This window comes from Dromiciops gliroides, chromosome 2 (genome assembly GCF_019393635.1).
Source record: "Dromiciops gliroides isolate mDroGli1 chromosome 2, mDroGli1.pri, whole genome shotgun sequence".
Lineage (NCBI taxonomy): Eukaryota > Metazoa > Chordata > Mammalia > Microbiotheria > Microbiotheriidae > Dromiciops > Dromiciops gliroides.
The window spans coordinates 213,731,831-213,750,202 of record NC_057862.1 but is presented as its reverse complement, the minus strand read 5'-3'; the positions used below and the strand labels follow the sequence as shown (position 1 = coordinate 213,750,202).

The following is an 18,372-nucleotide window of genomic DNA, read 5'->3' as shown; positions in this document are numbered from 1 at the left end:
CATGTGCCCGGAACTGAGCTCATCCTCTTCTTCTCTATCCTGTCCCTCCTCCAGACTTCCTTATTTTTGTCGAGGGTGTCCCCAGCCTCCAAGTCGCCCATGTTTGGAATTTTCGAGTCATCTTTAGGCCTTTGCTCTTTCTCATCTCATATGTCCAGCCAGTTGCCAAGTCTTGTCCTTTCTACTGCCATCAGCCATTTCCATTCATTCATTCACTTTTTTTTTTGTTCATTTATTTATTTAATTGCTTTTTGTGGGGCAGTGAGGGTTGAATGACTTGCCCAGGGTCACACAGCTGGTAAGTGTCAAGTATCTGAGGTCAGATTTGAACTCGGGTTGTTCCGTCAAGGAAACATTTTGTTTCTTGAGGAATAACGACACCTGCTGTATACTTACTGTAGAAGAGTTCTGCCCATGAAGGGAAGGTCTTTGAGGGCAAGACCAGGAGTCAGGAAGTGACGCGGACTAGTGGGAGGAGGAAGGAAGAGACTGGCGCTCAGTCTGGGGCTCTTTCCTGAGGACGCTGGCGGAGAAGGGAGCTAGAAATGTGCTCTCCCTTTAATAGATAGGAATCTAGGCCTTTCTCTCTCTCTTTACCAAATTCTTATTCTCCTTAATAAATGCTTAAAAGTCTAACTCTTGCTAAAGCTTATAATTTATTGGCGACCACTCATTAGATATTTTAGACAGACTAGCTAGAATTTTAGCCCTAAACAGAGTCCTCCTGAATCCAGGGCTGATACTTATCCACTGTGCCACCTAGCTCCCCCTATTCCCATTTATTAAGTGCCTCTTATGTGCCACACATTGCCAGGTTCTGAGGATGGAAAGATTGTGGCGGTCCCTGTCTTCAGGGAGTTTTACATTCTGCTGGGGAGATAACTTGTACATATATAGGTCTATACAAATTAAATGCAGAATAATAGGTGAGGAGATCAGGAAAGGCTTTATGTAGACCAGAGGTCCTCACCCCTTTTGTGTGTGTCGTGGAGCCCTCTGGCAGTCTGTTTGTTCAAATATATTGACTTGTCAAGCGGAAGAGACAACATGGAGTCACTCACTTTACAGTGAGAGACATTTCACTGAAAGCTGAGTGATAGCACTTTTTTTTTTAGTAGTACACACTGTTTAGTTGTGCAACACTGTGCTCAGAGCCTTGCCTATGAACCTCTGTTACAGATAGAAATAATGTCATAGAGCGAATTATGTGGTATATCCAATAAAGACTTTGCTTAAACAGGGTCCTTAGAGTCATAGATTATTAAAATCGGAAAGGACTTTAAAATACCACATGTTCGGGGCAGCTAGGTGGCGCAGTGGATAGAGCACCGGCCCTGGAGTCAGGAGTACCTGAGTTCAAGTCCAGCCTCAGACACTTAACACTTACTAGCTGTGTGACCCTGGGCAAGTCACTTAACCCCAATTGCCTCACTAAAAAAAAAAAAATACCACATGTTCAAATGCAGGATATTAGCACTCAAAGGGACCTTAAACTTTGAGTTTAAGGCTAGAACAGACCTTAAGGGTCATATGTAGTCTAATCCACCGTCTCTGTTTTTTAATAAATGTTATGGTTTAGGCATGAATGGGCCCCACATAGGTGTGGATGTGGGAGGCTCCTGGGATACAAATAGATGAATGCTGTTCTGGATTGCTTCTATGACTTTGAAAAACTAGCCATCAGAGGTTGCCCTGAATCCTTCTGCCTGCCTCTCCTTTGTAGATGCAGTATAAGTTAAATGTATTTGATCAGTGTAGAGAAACAGGCAGTGGTTGGGCTGCATTCAAAGCATTGTCTCAGGAGGGATTTTTAGCTGGGTAGTCAGCAAACCTTTGTTTTTCCCATCAAGCATACAAAGATAATAGTAAGCTTCTTCCAAGTCCTTTTGTACTTTGCCACCCAAAATTGCAACACATTTGTGAAAGTATCATCATGGGGGGTGGGAGGAAAAGGCTTCTAAAAATTCCCATTAATAGATAAACCTATTTAATGTGTTGTTTTTTAAGGAGGAAGACGAAATGAAGAAGAAGAGAGTCAGAAACAAAAGATGATGAAGGGAATGAAAAAACAGTTAAAACATCTGCTTTCCCAACCTGTATTTAAAAACCTCATGAAGACCAAGTATCCGACGCAGTTTGGAAGGCTGACAGTGCCCGAGGTGCCCCTTCATGCTTCAGAATCTGCTTTGAGCACTGTATCCCAGCAGAAGAAGAAGAGAAAGAAGAAACAACCAGTCATGAGTATAAATTAACTTCAGACAGACCAAGGTTTGGTGGTGACAGTAGCGTGGTAGCTCTGTTCAGCCCTCCTCCTCCCCGTCTGCTCTGCTCTTGTGGGTAGCAACACTCTCCCTGCTTTTCTCACAACAGGGAAAACAATGCCATGGCCGATTATGCAGTTGGACTAGTCAAGAGTTAGCAGCTCTTACTCATCCCATTCATCCAGTTTCTGCTACGTCCCTAATGTGTGGAGAGATTTTTTTTTTTTAAATTAAAAGCTCTGGCTTTAATGGAGATTGCTGTCATGAATTTTTGACTGTAAGTCGAGACAGTTGGGGTAATTGCAAGGATCCATGATAGGGTGGGCTTCATGATACCACAGTCACTTAGTTAGGCTCATTGTTTTAGAGATAGAAATAGACCTTAGGGTCTTACTCCCTCATTTTACAGATAAAGAAACTGAGGCGTAGAGGAATTAAGTGACATGTCCAGAGTCACACAGGTGGTAAATAGCAAAAGAAAGATTTGAATGTAGGTCCTTTGACTCTAAATGCATGTTGTTCAGTCATTTTAGTCGTATTGTACCCTTTGTGAACCCATTTGGAGTTTCCTAGGCAAAGATATAGGAGTGATTTGCTATTTCCTTTTCCAGCCCGTTTTACAGATGAGGAAACTGAGACAAACAGGGTTAAGTGACTTGCCCAGCATCACACAGCTAGTAAGTGTCTGAGGCGAGATTTGAACTCAGGAAGATGAGTCTTCTGGACTCCAGGCTTGTCGCTCTATCCACTGCACCACCTTGCTGCCCCTAAATCCATGACTTTTTTTTTTTTAGTTTGGACCTATGATTTCACTAGTGATGGGAACTCCCAGGAGGGAGACTTCTCATGTCATTGCAGATGAGTAACTGTTTTGCAACTTGCCATCTTAGAGAATTAACCAGGGCAACCGGGAAATTAAGGTATGTGCCAAGACATGGCCAGTGTGGCTCAATGGTGGGACTCCAACCCAGGTGTTCCTGTGTCCCAGGCTGACCATCCATTACAACACAGTAACCCAGATTTCTATGGTCCTTTATAGTATACAACATATTTTACCCATAACCCAGGGGAACCCTCTCATCATTTTCCACTTGGCTTCTCTCCTGGACTACATCATTGTCCCCACAAACTCATCTTCCTGGAAGATCATGACAGCTCTGAAACTCACACCTCTTCAGTCCTTCCTGCCCCTGGGACTCCTTTGTCCAGCTGATGGATCGATCAAGGGTGGAGGGGGCCATGAAAGAGTTCTTCCCAGATCCTCCAGTTAAGCGGGAGCTCAGGGCAGTGATCTCATCCTTTCCCACCTGGCTTCGGGACTGTATCATGCCCTCATGCTGGGTATCCCCCTCTCCACCCCCTTTCTCAGCATCTTTTTATGTGCTTACATCCCCTTTTAGATTATGAGCTCCCTGAGGGCAGGGACTATCTTTTGCCTTTCTTTGTATGCCCAGAGCTTAGCACAGTGCCTAGTGAAAAAGAAGGTAGTTCATCAAATATTTATTGACTGACAAAACCTCTTTGGGAGATGGATAGTATAAGTATTATCCCCATTTCACAGAAGAGGGGATTCATGGTCAGAAATTTTAAGCGACTTGCTTGGAGTCCCAAAGCTTGGAAGGAGCAGAAACAGAATTTGAACCCAGGTCTCCTGATTCTTTCTACTACCTCCTGCTAAGAAAAAAGTATGGGAAATGGGCCAGCCTTGCAGTTAAATACATATGACTCCTCACCCTACATCTCCTTCATTTGATCCAGCTTTCTTTTCTGCAGACTAGAAAATGAGTAAGGTGAAATAATATGTTGTGCTGGCTGAAGTGATAGTTCACTTTGTGGTAACTGTAACAAAAGAATTTAGTTCCTATCTGGTCTGACGCTTCCTTGCGGTGTGACTCTGGGCAAGTTACTTAACCTGTTCCTCAGTTTCCTCATCTGTAAAAGGGATAAGAGCACCTACCTCCCAGGATTGTCTTGAGGATAAAATGTCAAGCACTTTGCAAACCTTAAATTGCTTTATCAGTGCCATTATGATGATTACTATTATTATTATTAATAGCATTTACATATGCTAATGAAAGCTCAAAATCTACTACTTTTGTTGTTCAGTCCTGTCTGTGACCCCATGGACCAAAGTACAGCAGATCCTTCTGTCTTCCACAACCTTGTGAAGCCTGTCCAAGTTGATGTTCTTTATTTCCTTTTTTTTTTGGGGGGGGGGTAGGGGTGGGGCAGTGAGGGTTAAGTGACTAGCTCAGGGTCACACAGCTAGTAAATGTCAAGTGTCTGAGTGTGAGGACCAATTTTTAATTGGGGAGTGTTAGCTAAGTGGCTCGCTGTAATATTTGGGCAAGGAAGGAGACCGGCAGCCTCCCTCAAAACAACAGGATTTAGTTTAACAAGAACAAACTTTAAAAAAAACCACAAACAGGATCAGTAGCATCAAGGGAAAGGAAATAAAATGGAGAAAGGGAAATTATACAACCTGAAAAAATACCACCGCCCAGGAATCAGCTGAGAATACACAGCCCCGCTCCTGTCACCTTCCAGCTTCCAGCTAGAATAGCAAATTCTCCCCCCTCCCAGCAAACCCCAGCAGTCCCCAACCAATTGGCTGGCCGCTCTGACAGTCACACGACTGCCCTCACTAGGCTTCCAATCATAATTTTGCCAGGCTCATGTAGGCGTAGGCGAGTGGTGATGACATGAGGTGCCAATGCCATGGCGATTGGCTATAACCAGTGGGTGGAGCACTATGTGGTTTGCGGAGCCCCAGGCTAGTGCACACCGAGGTTTTTTTTTTTAATTCTAGCCAAAAGATGGGGTCATAAAAACCTCAAATAACAATTCTTTACATAATTCTTTACAGGTCTCCTGAATCCAATGCTGGTGCTTTATCCACTGCGCCATCTAGCTGCCCCCCTATGTTCTTTATTTCCATGACAACATCTATCCATTTCATCCTGTGCTGGCCCATTTTCCTTTTGTCTTCAGTCTTTCCCAACATCAGGGTCTTTTCCAGTGAGTCCTATCTTCTCATTATGTGATCATAGTATTTAAGTTTCTGCTTTAGTATTTGACCTTCCAGTGAATAGCTGCAATTAATGTCTTTAAATATTGACTGACTTGACCTCCTTGCTGTCTGAGGGACTTTCAGAATCTCCGGCACCCTGATAATAGATTTTTGAGCTCTCATTGGCTGTCTCGATCACCTAGGCCTCAACTCTTTGTGGAATTTGTCTAATAGACTCATAAGATATAGAGCTAGAAGCAGAGGTCTTAGAGAAACCATAAATTTATTCTGTTTTCCTCATTTTACAGAAAGAAAACTGGGTCCCAGAGAAGTATAACTCAGATTAAGGGACTTACTTCAGATCACATGGCTAAAAAGTATGGTTATCCCTTTCACATCATGGGAGTTAGGGGCATGGAGCCCTTGTGAGTTGGAAAATCTACATAAGATTTTTTGGTCCTTTCCATATCAGAGAAGAAGTCTGAATTATTATGGTATTAAAAGATAAAATATGTTGATATGATGAAATACTATACAAATAATAACTTTTTCTGTCATCTGCTGGCTTTTGTGTGTCTGTGGCTTCTGTAAAACTCCCCCCAAAATTCCTTTTTAATTTCTTATTCCCACCCACGATATATCTAAACCACAGTGGGGCAAGTTGTGATGTGGAAGGGATAACTAATGCCAAAACTTTTCATTATACTAGTATGGGTGAGTAAAATCAGAGAAGGAAAAGCACTTAGTTATGGGGAATTAAATGGCCATGAGTTGTGTCGATAGACAGACTGGATAAGTCATGCTTTTTATGCTCAGGTTTAGGTTGTAGGGGAAAATCTTCTTTTTTGGGGGGGGGGGGCGTTGTTTGCTGGCTTTGGGAGGGCAGGGTACAGGAGACTGGAATTCTGACAGCATTGAAGGCCAACGATGACAAATACCCAGGGTTAGTTTGAGGTTGCAGCAGAAGAGAAGGAAGAAAGGGAGGGGAGGTAGCAAAAAAAAAAAGTGCAAGTATGTTGGTTTGGGGCAACTGGTGATAACACCTCAAGGATCTGTGATTTCAAAGGCAAGGGCCCTCCCACCATACAGACTATGTTCTCAGTAGAGTTTTCAAGAATTGCTGTGGGTGAAAAAATTATCCCATCAGAATTTAAGCTGTTGAACCACTTGTTCCTTAACTGATCAGTGCTTGGCCCAAACTTCTTGGTGTGCTCAGGTGATGTAATCTTCAAGGCCCCAGGGTCACTGCCCTGTATCCCTAGAGGTTGAACTTCTGGTCGACATATATTTATATGTCATCATAAAGCCCTTCCCATCCATTACCTTCCTTGCTTATGGTAGCCTTGTGAGGTAAGTAATGAGGTCATCATGCCTCTTTTACAGATGAGGATGCTGATGTTTATATATGTTTGGTCAGGGTCTCACAGCTAGTAGCCAGGGGAGTTTTTTACCAGACCCCCAAGGTTTCTGATTACAAGGCCAGCATCCATTCTGCTATTTCATAGTGCCTTTTGCTTATGACTGTCTGGTACCATGCGTTTGCTGTCCAGTGAGAGTAACAATCTGTAGACAAGGCTTAGACACAATAGATACAAAGGTAACCTTAGAAATGACTTTGTAGCTTTTTGTTTTGTTAGATAAGGAAACTGAGGCTCGGAACAGCAAAGTGACTTCCTGAAGGTCACCTAGCTAGTCAGTGCTATAGCCAGGACTCAAACTCCAAAGGCTCCCAGCTGGGGTCCTGTTACCCCAGGATACTAAACTAGACCATTGGTTGAATTACTGAGACTTTGTGTTAATCACCCAGATCATTTCTTAGTGGGGGCCTGTTTTATAAGTGGTGAGCATCTAACATTTTCTCTAGCAGACAAATGATTCATCAAGCAGTGCAGTAGCTTTATTCAGAGATGAAAAAAAAGGGGACAGGCATTCAAAAGTCAGCTAACTTACCCCCTACAAGGGTTTGGTCCAAGCTCCCATGGTGTGTAGCAAATGAAGTTCTGAGACCGTTCACCTACTGGGGAGATGTTTACCCATAATAACATGGTTTTATCCAGCTTGACCAAGCCACACCCTCTCGGCCCTGAGGTTTGAGATTGCTCCAAACCTTGCCAAGACTATTTATTGATCATGTAGCATGTGAACCAGTGAGACTACCCGATCTGCAGCAAACAGGTAACCCAAGCCTTACACAACAGCCGCCCAGTCACGGGCATTCCTCTTAACAGTCCTGACTCACTGGAGAAAGTGGAAGGCGTGAAGGACTGGTATGCAAGAGGGAGAAAGAGCCAACTTGGTGAATAAAGGTTGTTATGGCAACAAATGTGATTACTCACAAAAAACAAAAGCTTTTTACAGACCACCTGGGGAACTTGCAAGGGTATTGTCAGGCAGGGGTCATCAAGGTGAAAACCTTCTTTTACCTGGATGTAAAATTTGGAAGTATTACATAAATAAAATGTGGAGCACTGGTCAGTCTGTTTGGGCTGGAGGTAGAAGGTTGGGAGGATGCTAAGTGGCATCACCCTGGTAAAGGAGAGCATTGACTTTGGAGTAGGAATACCTAGATTTTAATCTCAGTTTTACCCTGTTACTAGCAAGTCAGCTAGGTGGGACAATGAATAGAACACTGGACTTGGAGTCAGGAGGATGTGAGTTCCAATCCTGTCTCAGATACTTTGTGACCCTGGGCAAATCACTTGACCTTTCTCAGCCTCAATTTCCTCATCTATAAAATGAGGATAATAAGCATCTACTTCTAGATGGCACAGTGGATATACTGCCAGACCTGGAGTCTGGAAGACCTGAGTTCAAATAAAACCTCAGACACTTAGTAGCTGTATGACCCATGTCAAGTCACTTAACCCTGCTTGCCTCAGTTTTTTCATCTGTAAAATGAACTAGAGAACAAAATGGCAAACTACTTTGGTATCTTTGTCAAGAAAACCCCAAATGGGGTCACAAAGAGTTGGACACAACTGAAAAATGACTGAACAACCAAAAGCACAGGTTTTGTTGTAGAGCTCAAACAAGATAATAGTAAAGCTCTTTGCAAAGTTAACAAGCTTTAGTTTACTTATCAATCAATGCAACTAAGGGAAGGAAGGGTTTGACTAGATTTACTCCTAACACCCAACCCTCTGAAAGAATCCTGCAGTGGGTTCTATTTCTGACTCTCAGACACTGATTTCATGACAGTGGACAAGTCATTTCAGCTATAAAATGCCCAGCTCACAAAGTTGTGAGGAAAGTGCTTTGTAAACTATAAAATAGGGTAGAAACGTGAGCTGCTATTATAATCTTCCATTTTTAGAATGTGGTTTTTGTTCTCATGTTTGAATATGGGCTTATTTAACATCCCAAGAATTCCTAACACTTCACAGAAGTCAGTGAAGGACCCAAACCAGAGAAGTTGGAAAGTTTTCTTTTACCCTCCTGCTCCCCTGATTTAACCAATTTTTGCTCCCATGGGTTAAGGTGGGATAGCATCACCTCAGAAGTGCAAAGCACCATCCTAAGGAGAGCAGCTTTCTATCATTCCATTTATTTGATAGGACAGAAGATAGGGCAGTAGATGTTAATTTATGGGGACCTTCAGTTCTACCTTTCAAAGCTTTTTCCTTGTTAAGCAGCTCTCATTTTCAGGTGTTGCTTATGTTGGATTGAAATCTGCTTCCTTTGTAACAAGCCCCATCAGGCCTAGTTCTTTCCTTATGCCAGGAAGGCTATCTTTAATCCCTCTAATACAAGATGGCTCTTCCAATACGTGACCGAAGTTCTCTTTTCCACACCTTCTCATTTTTGGAGAAAACATCCCACTAGTTCCTATAACCCAAGGCCGCCCTTTGGGGATGTGGCATTGTCAGGGGAAGTGACTTAGGTTGGAGGACAGTCATGTTGAAGGCAAGACTTGCTGTGATATTCCTTGATTTGGGTAGCTTGCCCCTGGCAAAAAGTTCTGACAGTACACGTTTCTAAACCATGCAGAATATTTGAAAGTCATATTTGAATTCACAATTCTCTTCTACTGTCTCACACATTTCTCTTGTACTTTTAGGCTTTACAAAGTATAATCATGAGGGAAGTGGCTAAAATATCACATTCCCATAGGGAAAAGAGGCACAGAGAAGTGACTTGTTCAAGGTTACACAGCTTGTAAATCATAATACCTAACATTTATATAACACTTATATGCCAGGCACTGTGCTAAGAGCTTTACAATTCTCTCATTTGATCCTCACAACAACCTTGGAAGGTAGTGGTGTTCAGATAGTCATGTCCAATTCTTTGTGACCCCATTTTGGGGTTTTCTTGGCAGAGATCCTGAAGTGGTTTTGCCATTTCCTTCTCAAGCTCATTTTACAGATGAGGAACTGAGGCAAATAGGGTTAAGTGACTTGCCCAGGGTCATACAACTAGTAAGTATCTGAGACTGGATTTGAACTCATGAAGATGAGTCTTCCTGATTCCAAGCCCAGGGCTCTATCCACTGTGTCACCCAGCTGCCCTGGGAATAGGTGCTATTATTATTTCCCATTTTACAGATGAGGAAACCAAGGCAAGGTTAAATGACTTGCCCAGGGTCATGTAATTAGTAAATGCCTGAGACTGGATTAGAACTCAGGCCTTCTTGACTACAGGCCCAGCACTCTGCATTGTTCCACCTAGCTGCCTAAATGTTTTTTTTAGGGCCATCGACATCCCATCCTCCCTGACCCCCCCCACGTGTGCTTGCTCTTTCACTGACTTAGAGATTGCCCTTTGGATTAGAATAGTATTATTAGGAAGCAAGAGTAAAACATAGGTGATTACAAGCAGTTGGTTTGTTTCCTCTCCTGTATTTTTGGGGAATGGAAAAAAGGATCACATAGCTGAAATTACTCCCCCAAATACTGACTGTTCAGGGCTGTGGGTAAGTACCATTTAGATATGATCTTGCCTAGGACAAAATACCTAAGAACAACTTTACTTTTCTCTGTCTTATGTGTCTGTCTGTACAACTTTTCCCTTATGGGTAATAAGCAGATCATGTACTTAAATTCACAGCATAACTTTTTTTTTTTTTTTTGCAGGGGTAATGAGGGTTAGGTGACTTGCTCAGGGTCACACAGCTAAGTGTCAAGTGTCTGAGGCCAGATTTGATCTCAGGCCCTCCTGAATCTAGGGCCGGTGCTTTATCCACTGTACCACCTAGCTGCCCCTCACAGCATAACTTCTAACAGAGAACTCATACCCAACATATATGCTTAACATTAAAAAAATAAAAAATTACACCGCATTGAGATCTGATGAGGACTAAGTGGCAAACCATAGAATAATGTTCAGAGTTTCTAAGTCTGCAAATTAAGTATTAATTTAGATAAACCAGATCATTTGGTTCCATTTTGCTGAGGTGATTGAATAAATACAATGCTAGACTGTGGAATGGGCAGTGAAGAATAATGTTGGAAGATACCAACAATAATAGTTGATAGTTATTAAATATTAAATATTAAGTACCAACCCCCCCAAAACAACAAAAAACGTTAAGTACCCTACTATGTGTTAGTCATGGTGTATCCAACAAAGGATGTTTTCTCCCACTACCTAAGGTGGTTGAATACAATGTAATCTGTGGAATGGGCAGTGAAAAATAATGCTGGAAGATCCCATCAAAAATAATTGATAGTCAATAAACATTTATTAAGCACCCTACTATGTGCTAGGCACTGTGCATCCATCAAAGATGTTTTTTTCTCACTACCACAACATTTTAACATACAGATCCAAGCACTGGTGTCCAGAAAACAGGGTATAGCAATTAATATATAATTCATGGATCAAAGTCCTGTCCACTGTGAAGAATAATCATTTAAGTTTCTGTGCTATGATTTCTCAAGTCTTGACTGAACCGGAGCTTCCCAGGTGAAATTCAAACATGTTTTCATTTACTTAAGACGCCTGATGTCTTTAATGAAAGTAGGACATTATTTTCAAACAAGTGTTCAAACCTTGGCACTACACTTGTAAACAGTAAACTCTGTTTTTTAAGCAATGACATAAACAGTAGCACCAACAGATCCCCAAAACCCCTTTTGAATTGGAACCTGAGAGTAGGAAGGCCTGTAAATTTAAGAATCGGTGTAGAATTGTCTTGTGATGTTATCTGAAGTCTTCCTCTTTTCCTTCAGAAGAATGCAGAATTATTAGCAGTACCATTCAGAAGAGCTGGTGTTTTTACTTAGTTGTTCATTCTTACTTTGCTTCCCAATCTCCCCCTTCCTATGCCACCCCCACCCCCCTCCCCCAGGCTAGTTTTCTCCTTGGTTGTATAAAAAGTGGGACAGGAAGAAAACTTGATAGTTGCCCATGATTTCATAGGATGAAGACATAAACAAACAAACAAACAAACAAACAAACCTCTGTAAAAACAAAACCAGAAACCACCCTGTGAGATTCTAGGGTGTAATCCTTTCATTTCACAGATAAAGAAACGGGCCCAGATATGAAGGAGGAGGCAGAATTTGAACTCAGTGCCTCTGACTCCACATTTAGTATTCTTCCTAGTACTGGTCTTGGAGGTTGTAAATCCAAACTAGTTTTTTCTTAAGGGCTACCTGCAATTAACAGGAAGCATGAGACCCATGTAATCACTAGACTCTATTCTCAGAGAGCTTTAGTGTTGAAATTTGGTCTATCCTATGCTGTTCCTTTTTTTTTAAACTAGCATTTTATATAGCATCTACTATGTGCCAGGCACCGTGCCAAGTACTTTACAAATATCCTCTCATTTGTACAACCTTGGAAGGTAGATGCTATTACGATTCTCATTTTATAGTTGAGGAAACTGAGGTAGGCAGAGGTTAAGTGACTTCCCCAAGGTCACACACACAGTAAATGTCTGAGGCTGGATTTGAACTCAGGTCTTCTTGATTTCAGGCTCAGTATTCTATCTAGTACCACTTAGCTGCTTCCTTACCTTTTTTCATTAGTTTGGCTTCAGTTTCTTAAGCCAGAAATGGTAACAGGGTTAAAGGGGCTGGTCAGGAAGACACACAGAGCCAGATGAAGAACATACCTAATTTCATCTTTTCTCAGAAGCCAAGTAGGGTTGGTCATGGTTAGTACTTAGATAGAAGAATGCCTGGGAATGACGGTTGCTGTATCTTAGAGAAACAGCAAAATCTGTAGGGAACCGGACTGAGTGTCAGGAAAACCTGGGTTTAAATTCTGATTTACAGACACTAGCTGTGTGACCTTGGGCAAAAGTCACTTAACCTGTGTTTAGTTTCTTCATATGTAAGATGAGAACGATGGATGGATGCCATGGCTTCTAAGGGCCACCGTAGGATCTACAGTCTTATGCTAACGAACAGGATTTAGAAACAAACCAAATTTTCAGTTGCCGAGGCTGTAGAAATGGGGGCTTGTAAGGATTGGAATGACGCCACCTGCTGGAGACTTACTGTAGAAGAGTTCCGCCCATGAAGCGAAGGTCTTTGAGGGCAAGACCAGGAGTCTTGTCTTTGGTGTCAGGAAGTGACGCAGGCTAGTGGGAGGAGGAAGGAAGAGACTGGCGCTCGCTCTCACTCTCTTTCCTCGGGACTCTGGTGGAGAGGGGAGCTAGAAATGTGCTCTCCCTTTAATAGATAGGGATCTAGGCCTTTCTCTCTCTCTTTACCAAATTCTTATTCTCCTTAATAAATGCTTAAAAGTCTAACTCTTGCTAAAGCTTATAATTTATTGGCGACCACTCATTAGATATTTTAGACAGACTAGCTAGAATTTTAGCCCTTAACAGGCTCTTGACTCGATTGCCTGTGAAAGTCTGGATATCTTTGGGCCCAGTGAGAACATAGGTCTAAATCGTACTAACTTTCAAAGCAAAGTTGTTTATTGTTGAAGAGGTAGGAAGCCTAGCTTGGCAGACTCCCCCACAAGCCCAGTTTCTTCTGATCATACATACTATGGCATATCCATGCTCAGTGGCTCCTCCTGATTGAACTGGCCATTCAGTTTAAATAAAAGATAATGTCAGACCACTAACTAGTCAGTGGTTTTGGCATTAGACCTGGCTGGGTTTACATTTTGGCTCTGCCCTTTTTACCTTGGGCAAGTCATTTCACTTCCCTGGGCCTCAGTATTCTCATCTGTAAAACGAGAGGCTTGGTCTAGCATAGGGATTCTAAACCTTTTTTTATATAATGGACAGTTTTGGCAGTTTGGTGGAGCACACAGACCTATTCTCAGAATAAGAGTCATGAAGGATGGATTGAAGGAAATGCTAAATGTCAGTGAGAGGTTAGTGAAAATAAACATTTTTTTCCCTCAAATTCACAACCCCCCTGAAATCTATCCATGGGCCCCAGGATAAGAACTCCTACATCCCAGAGTAGATAATTTCAGGTAGGTGGCCCTTTTAACATTGTTCGATGATCCTAAAATGGTTTGGCTCCGATGGGGGCTTTATCAATCAAAACATTGTATGTGGAAACAATTTTCCCTGTCTCTTCTTATGAAGGATTACCTTTGGTGAACAGCTGTAGTCCACATAATATTAAGAAGTGGAAATATGAACTCTTCAACATCTGCTTACGCATCCCCCCTCCCCCCACCCCATTTTACAGATGCAGATACTGAACTTCAGAGAGCCAATGACCTATTAAAGACTGGGCATTGAGTGAGTGGCAGAGCCAGGATCCTGATCCAGGTCTCCTGATTGCTGGTCAAGTGCTCTTTTCTCACACCATTTACCCAGTTGGAGGTGGAAAAACATTTGGTCCATAGCCCAAACAAACACTATTAAGTTATCAGAAGTCAGTCAATGACAGATAAATCTAGATGAGGTAAAAAAGCAGCCTTTCTGCTGGTTAATTGGTATCATCCAACACAGAACCTGGGGACCACCTTGTTAATGATGTGCTCCCCCTCCCCCAAAGGCTGTACATTTTCTTCTAGCTAATGAAACATCTAAATCGTTTAAAAAAAAAAAAAACCCAGAATGCTCTATTAGAATGTAGTCCTGTCGTTTGACACTACACTGCAAGGCCTAAAATTAACCCACTTTATCGGCTGCATAAAGTATGTTGTAGTGTGATGTTTTATAAAGTAGATAAACTGAAGGGCAGGCAGCCTCGGAAAATACATGGTGGTTCAGAGCGGTGTCCATTTCATCCACATACTCAACTTGAAGAGGGATGTTCAGTGCCTGAGACAGAGCAGTGATCTGAACGTGGTCGCACTCTGTGGCCATGGGTTCCACTTCCTGTGAGGATCAACAAGACAGCAGTGTTCAGAAAGACGGGGAAAGAGACCAGGGGGATTGGGAATGGGTTCAGGGGGTTGATTTTCCCAGTAAACTAATCAGCTTTGTTTTATTCCAAAGACACACTACCCCACACTGGGCTGATAAAATATGGCTACCCAGTCATGGGAGAGAATTAGTGCCATGTGAGAATATATAAGAATGGATTGCCAGGGCAGCTAGGTGGCGCAGTGGATAAAGCACTGGCCTTGGATTCAGGAGTACCTGAGTTCAAATCCGGCCTCAGAAACTTGACACTTACTAGCTGTGTGACCCCGGGTAAGTCACTTAATCCCCATTGCCTCGTAAAAAAAAAAAAAAAAAGGATTGCCAAAACCTATCCAAGACAGGGAGAAATAACGACCCATGCGCTTTTACTGACTGGCCCAGAAAATAATAATAGTGGATAGGGCCCCGGGTCAGGAACACCGGAGTTCAAAACAGGCCTCAAGACATTATATTTGCCTTAGTTTTCTCATTAGTATTATGTGGATCACAATAGTACCTCAGGGTTATGGTGGAGATTAAAATAATTGTAAAGTGCTTAGCACAATGCCTTGGCACATAGTAAGTGCTATATTAATGTCGTTTTCAGTCATCTGATTCTTCATGACTCCATTTGGAGTTTTCTTAGCAAAGATATAGGAGTGGTTTACCATTTCCTTCTCCAGCTCATGTTACAGATGAGGAAACTGAGGCAAACAGAGTTAAGTGACTTGCCCAGGGTCACACAGTTAGTGTCTGAGCCAGATTTGAACTCACGAAGATGAGTCTTCCTAACTCTAGGCCCAGCACTCTATCCACTGTACCACCTAGCTGCCCTTAATTAGGACAGGAAATAATCTTTAAAATGGCTTTTAAACTGTTAAAACTTAATAAGTATGTATTATTTTTTGACTGCATGCATCTGTGGCTCTGTATTACATTGTGCAACAGATAACAGTATAAATAATATGGAAGGGGCTTCAAATATCATTGGAGGTCCAGAGGTAAAGTATTTTTTGGGGGGGCGGGGCAATGAGGGTTAAGTGACTTGCCCAAGGTCACACAGCTAGTAAGTGTCAAGTGTCTGAGGCTGGATTTGAACTCAGGTCCTCCTGAATCCAGGGCTGGTGCTTTATCCACTGCGCCACCTAGCTGCCCCAAGGTAAAGTATCTTGCTCAAGGTTACAGAGCTAGGCAGTGAGAGATCCAGGCCTCAAATTCAGGTTCCCTGACTCCTGGAGTGTTCCTTTCTTCCCTGAGAGGTACTGGGGGCACAGGGAACAAAGCTCAAAATTCTAGGTCTGCCTCTGGATACAAGAAGTGAACACAGCTGCATCTAAGACCTCGTAGACTGCCACTAGAGGGGAAAAACCTACTTGAGCACAGAAGTCTTTGACATCCATCTCCTCATCAATGAAATGCCTGAAGAAATCTGCCCGGTTCTTGATGAATGCAGAGGTGAGGAGCCTAAGGAACTGAACGATTCGATCCGAAAAACTCTGGTCATTGAAAACCTTCAGCAAGTTGGAAACTGAGCCATCTTTCTCCACCATTTCAACCAAAGTGTAAAACTAAGGTCAGGGCAGTTAAGAACAAACAGAAAACACAAGAACTCATTATGCCCGAGCTTAGGCCTTCAGGCCCTCAAATTGATGAATTATAATAACCTCCAAGCTGATATTTTTATTGTATTATTATATATCCAATTATGTTATATATTATACTATTACATTATTTATTAATCCTATAATATAGAATTAATGTTATAGATTAATTATATTATAATAACCACCAAGCTGGTATTATATCACATATTACTATATAGCAATTATGTTATATATCATAGTATTATATATTACATAAGATATAATTAATATAATATGTTATATATCTTAATTATATGAACCATAATAACCTCTAAGCTGATAATATTATTGTATATTACATATTCAATTGTTATATATGATAGTATTATATATTAATTACATAATATAGAATTAATGTTATAGATTAATTACATCAATCATTATAACCTCCAAGCTGAAATTATTATATCTCATTATATATTCAGTGTTATATATTATAGTACATATTGTAGATTAATTACATAAAATATAATGCAATATGTTATATATCTTAATTATATTAATTATATATTATATTATATAATTATATATCTTAATTATATTAATCATAATAACCTCCAAGCTGATATTTCCCCAGAACAAAATAACTGATAAGTTAGAAATACTTATTATTTCAGGTCAGTCCAAAGTCACACACACTCTAGAATAACCCCCACCCTCAAACTGTATTTGAACCTAGTCACATGTTTGTTCTTTAATTATGAACTCACCCTCTTCCCAGAATGTTGGAATGGGAAGGAAACTTTGAATATAGAAATGTTAGAATTGAAAGGCATTCTAGAAATTGCAGCAACCATCACATCTTGCAGATAAGAAACTGAGGCCCTGAGAGGTCAAGGCAGTTTGGTATAATGAAAAGAGTGTTGTTAGTTGTTAGGCTTAGACTCAAGAGAGCTAGGTTTTAATCCTACTTCGGACACTTCTTAGCTGTGTGACCATGGGCAAGTCATGCAAACTCTCTGCGTCTGTTTACTCTTTTGTAAAATGAGGAAGATAGTTTGTATCTTCACAAGGCTATTGTAAGGATTAAATGAAATTTTATGTTAAAACCCTCCACAAAAAATCTCACAAACCTCAGTCGTATATTAATGCTACTATAATTGTTTCCCAGAACTTTTTTGCTGCTGTTTAGTTGTTTTCGGTTGTGTCTCTTTGTGACTCCATTTGTTTGTTTGTGGGGTTTTTTTTGTTTTTTTTTTTTTGGCAAAGATACTGGAGTGGTTTGCCATTACCTTCTCCAGCTCAGGAAGAAAATTGAGGCAAAAGGGTTAAGTGACTTGCCCAGGGTCACACAGCCAGCTTTGAACACACAAAGATGACTTCCTTACTCCAGGTCCTGCACTCTATCCATTGGACCACCTCACTGCTCTTCCCAGATCCTAGAGCTGGTGTGTTGTATGGTCAAAGGCAATCCAGGGCTCCTAATTTTCAGTCTAGTAATTCTTTCCACTATAACATGATGACTCAACCCCCGTCCCCCAAAAAAGAAGTCAGGATCAGTTTAGAAAATTAGATTATTATGTGTTTCTTGGGCTTAGAAATGTTAAAATTTCAACAAACATTTATTGTTTCCTGAATGCAGCACATGATAGACTGCCTTAGGAATGCAATTTAGATCATCATTCCTGCCTTTATGGATTTCCTTCTGTGGATCTCAGTTTACTCATCTGTAAAATGTGATCTCAACAGCCCAGGTCCTTGATTACTCACACACATACATACAACTATTCTGTGACACAAAGGTGGAGTGCACTAGGTCCAAGCAGAGGTGTTATTTGGGATCTGAATGGAGAATGGATATTACTGATAGGGGCTTTGGTGGAAGGAAATCAGAGATGGTTTCTTGAAACTGGCAACATGTAAGGTTGGGCTTTAAAGGATGGTCACAAAGTCAACAGGCAGAGAGAGAAGGAGGAAGAGTATTTCAGGCACAGGAAACGGCAGGAAAGCAGAGAACTAAACTTGCCTGTTTGAGGTATGGCCGACTAGCTGTGCGACTGAATAAGTGTTCCATATACCAAACAATCCTGAGGAGTGTAAAATGTCCACATTCTCTACTGGGTACTATTCTGCCCCCCACTACTGGTGTGGGATGATTCTGTAAGGTTTGGGGGGGCATGGCCCAGGGGGATTGGAGAGGGGTGTGAGAGAGATGAGCAGGATATACAGAGAAGAACCAGGTTTTGA

General features: G+C 41.5%; 2 protein-coding genes across 3 annotated transcripts in view; one reads left to right on the top strand and one right to left on the bottom strand.

Moving 5' to 3' along the window:
- The window catches only part of DDX24 (DEAD-box helicase 24), a 91,738-nt gene extending 89,230 nt beyond the window's left edge, over positions 1-2,508 (top strand). For both annotated transcript variants that reach the window (XM_043983577.1, XM_043983578.1), the window contains exon 9: positions 2,008-2,508. In XM_043983577.1, the coding sequence (XP_043839512.1) occupies positions 2,008-2,252 (245 nt within the window). In that variant the 3' untranslated portion in view covers positions 2,253-2,508. The remainder of the gene's footprint in view (positions 1-2,007) is intronic.
- Positions 2,509-12,951: 10,443 nt separating this feature from the next.
- OTUB2 (OTU deubiquitinase, ubiquitin aldehyde binding 2) overlaps positions 12,952-18,372 on the bottom strand; it is a 42,245-nt gene continuing 36,824 nt past the window's right edge. The window contains exons 5-6 of the mRNA XM_043986249.1: positions 15,916-16,110; positions 12,952-14,515 (exon numbers count right to left, since the gene is read on the bottom strand). Of these exons, the coding sequence (XP_043842184.1) occupies positions 14,306-14,515; positions 15,916-16,110 (405 nt within the window). The 3' untranslated portion in view covers positions 12,952-14,305. The remainder of the gene's footprint in view (positions 14,516-15,915; positions 16,111-18,372) is intronic.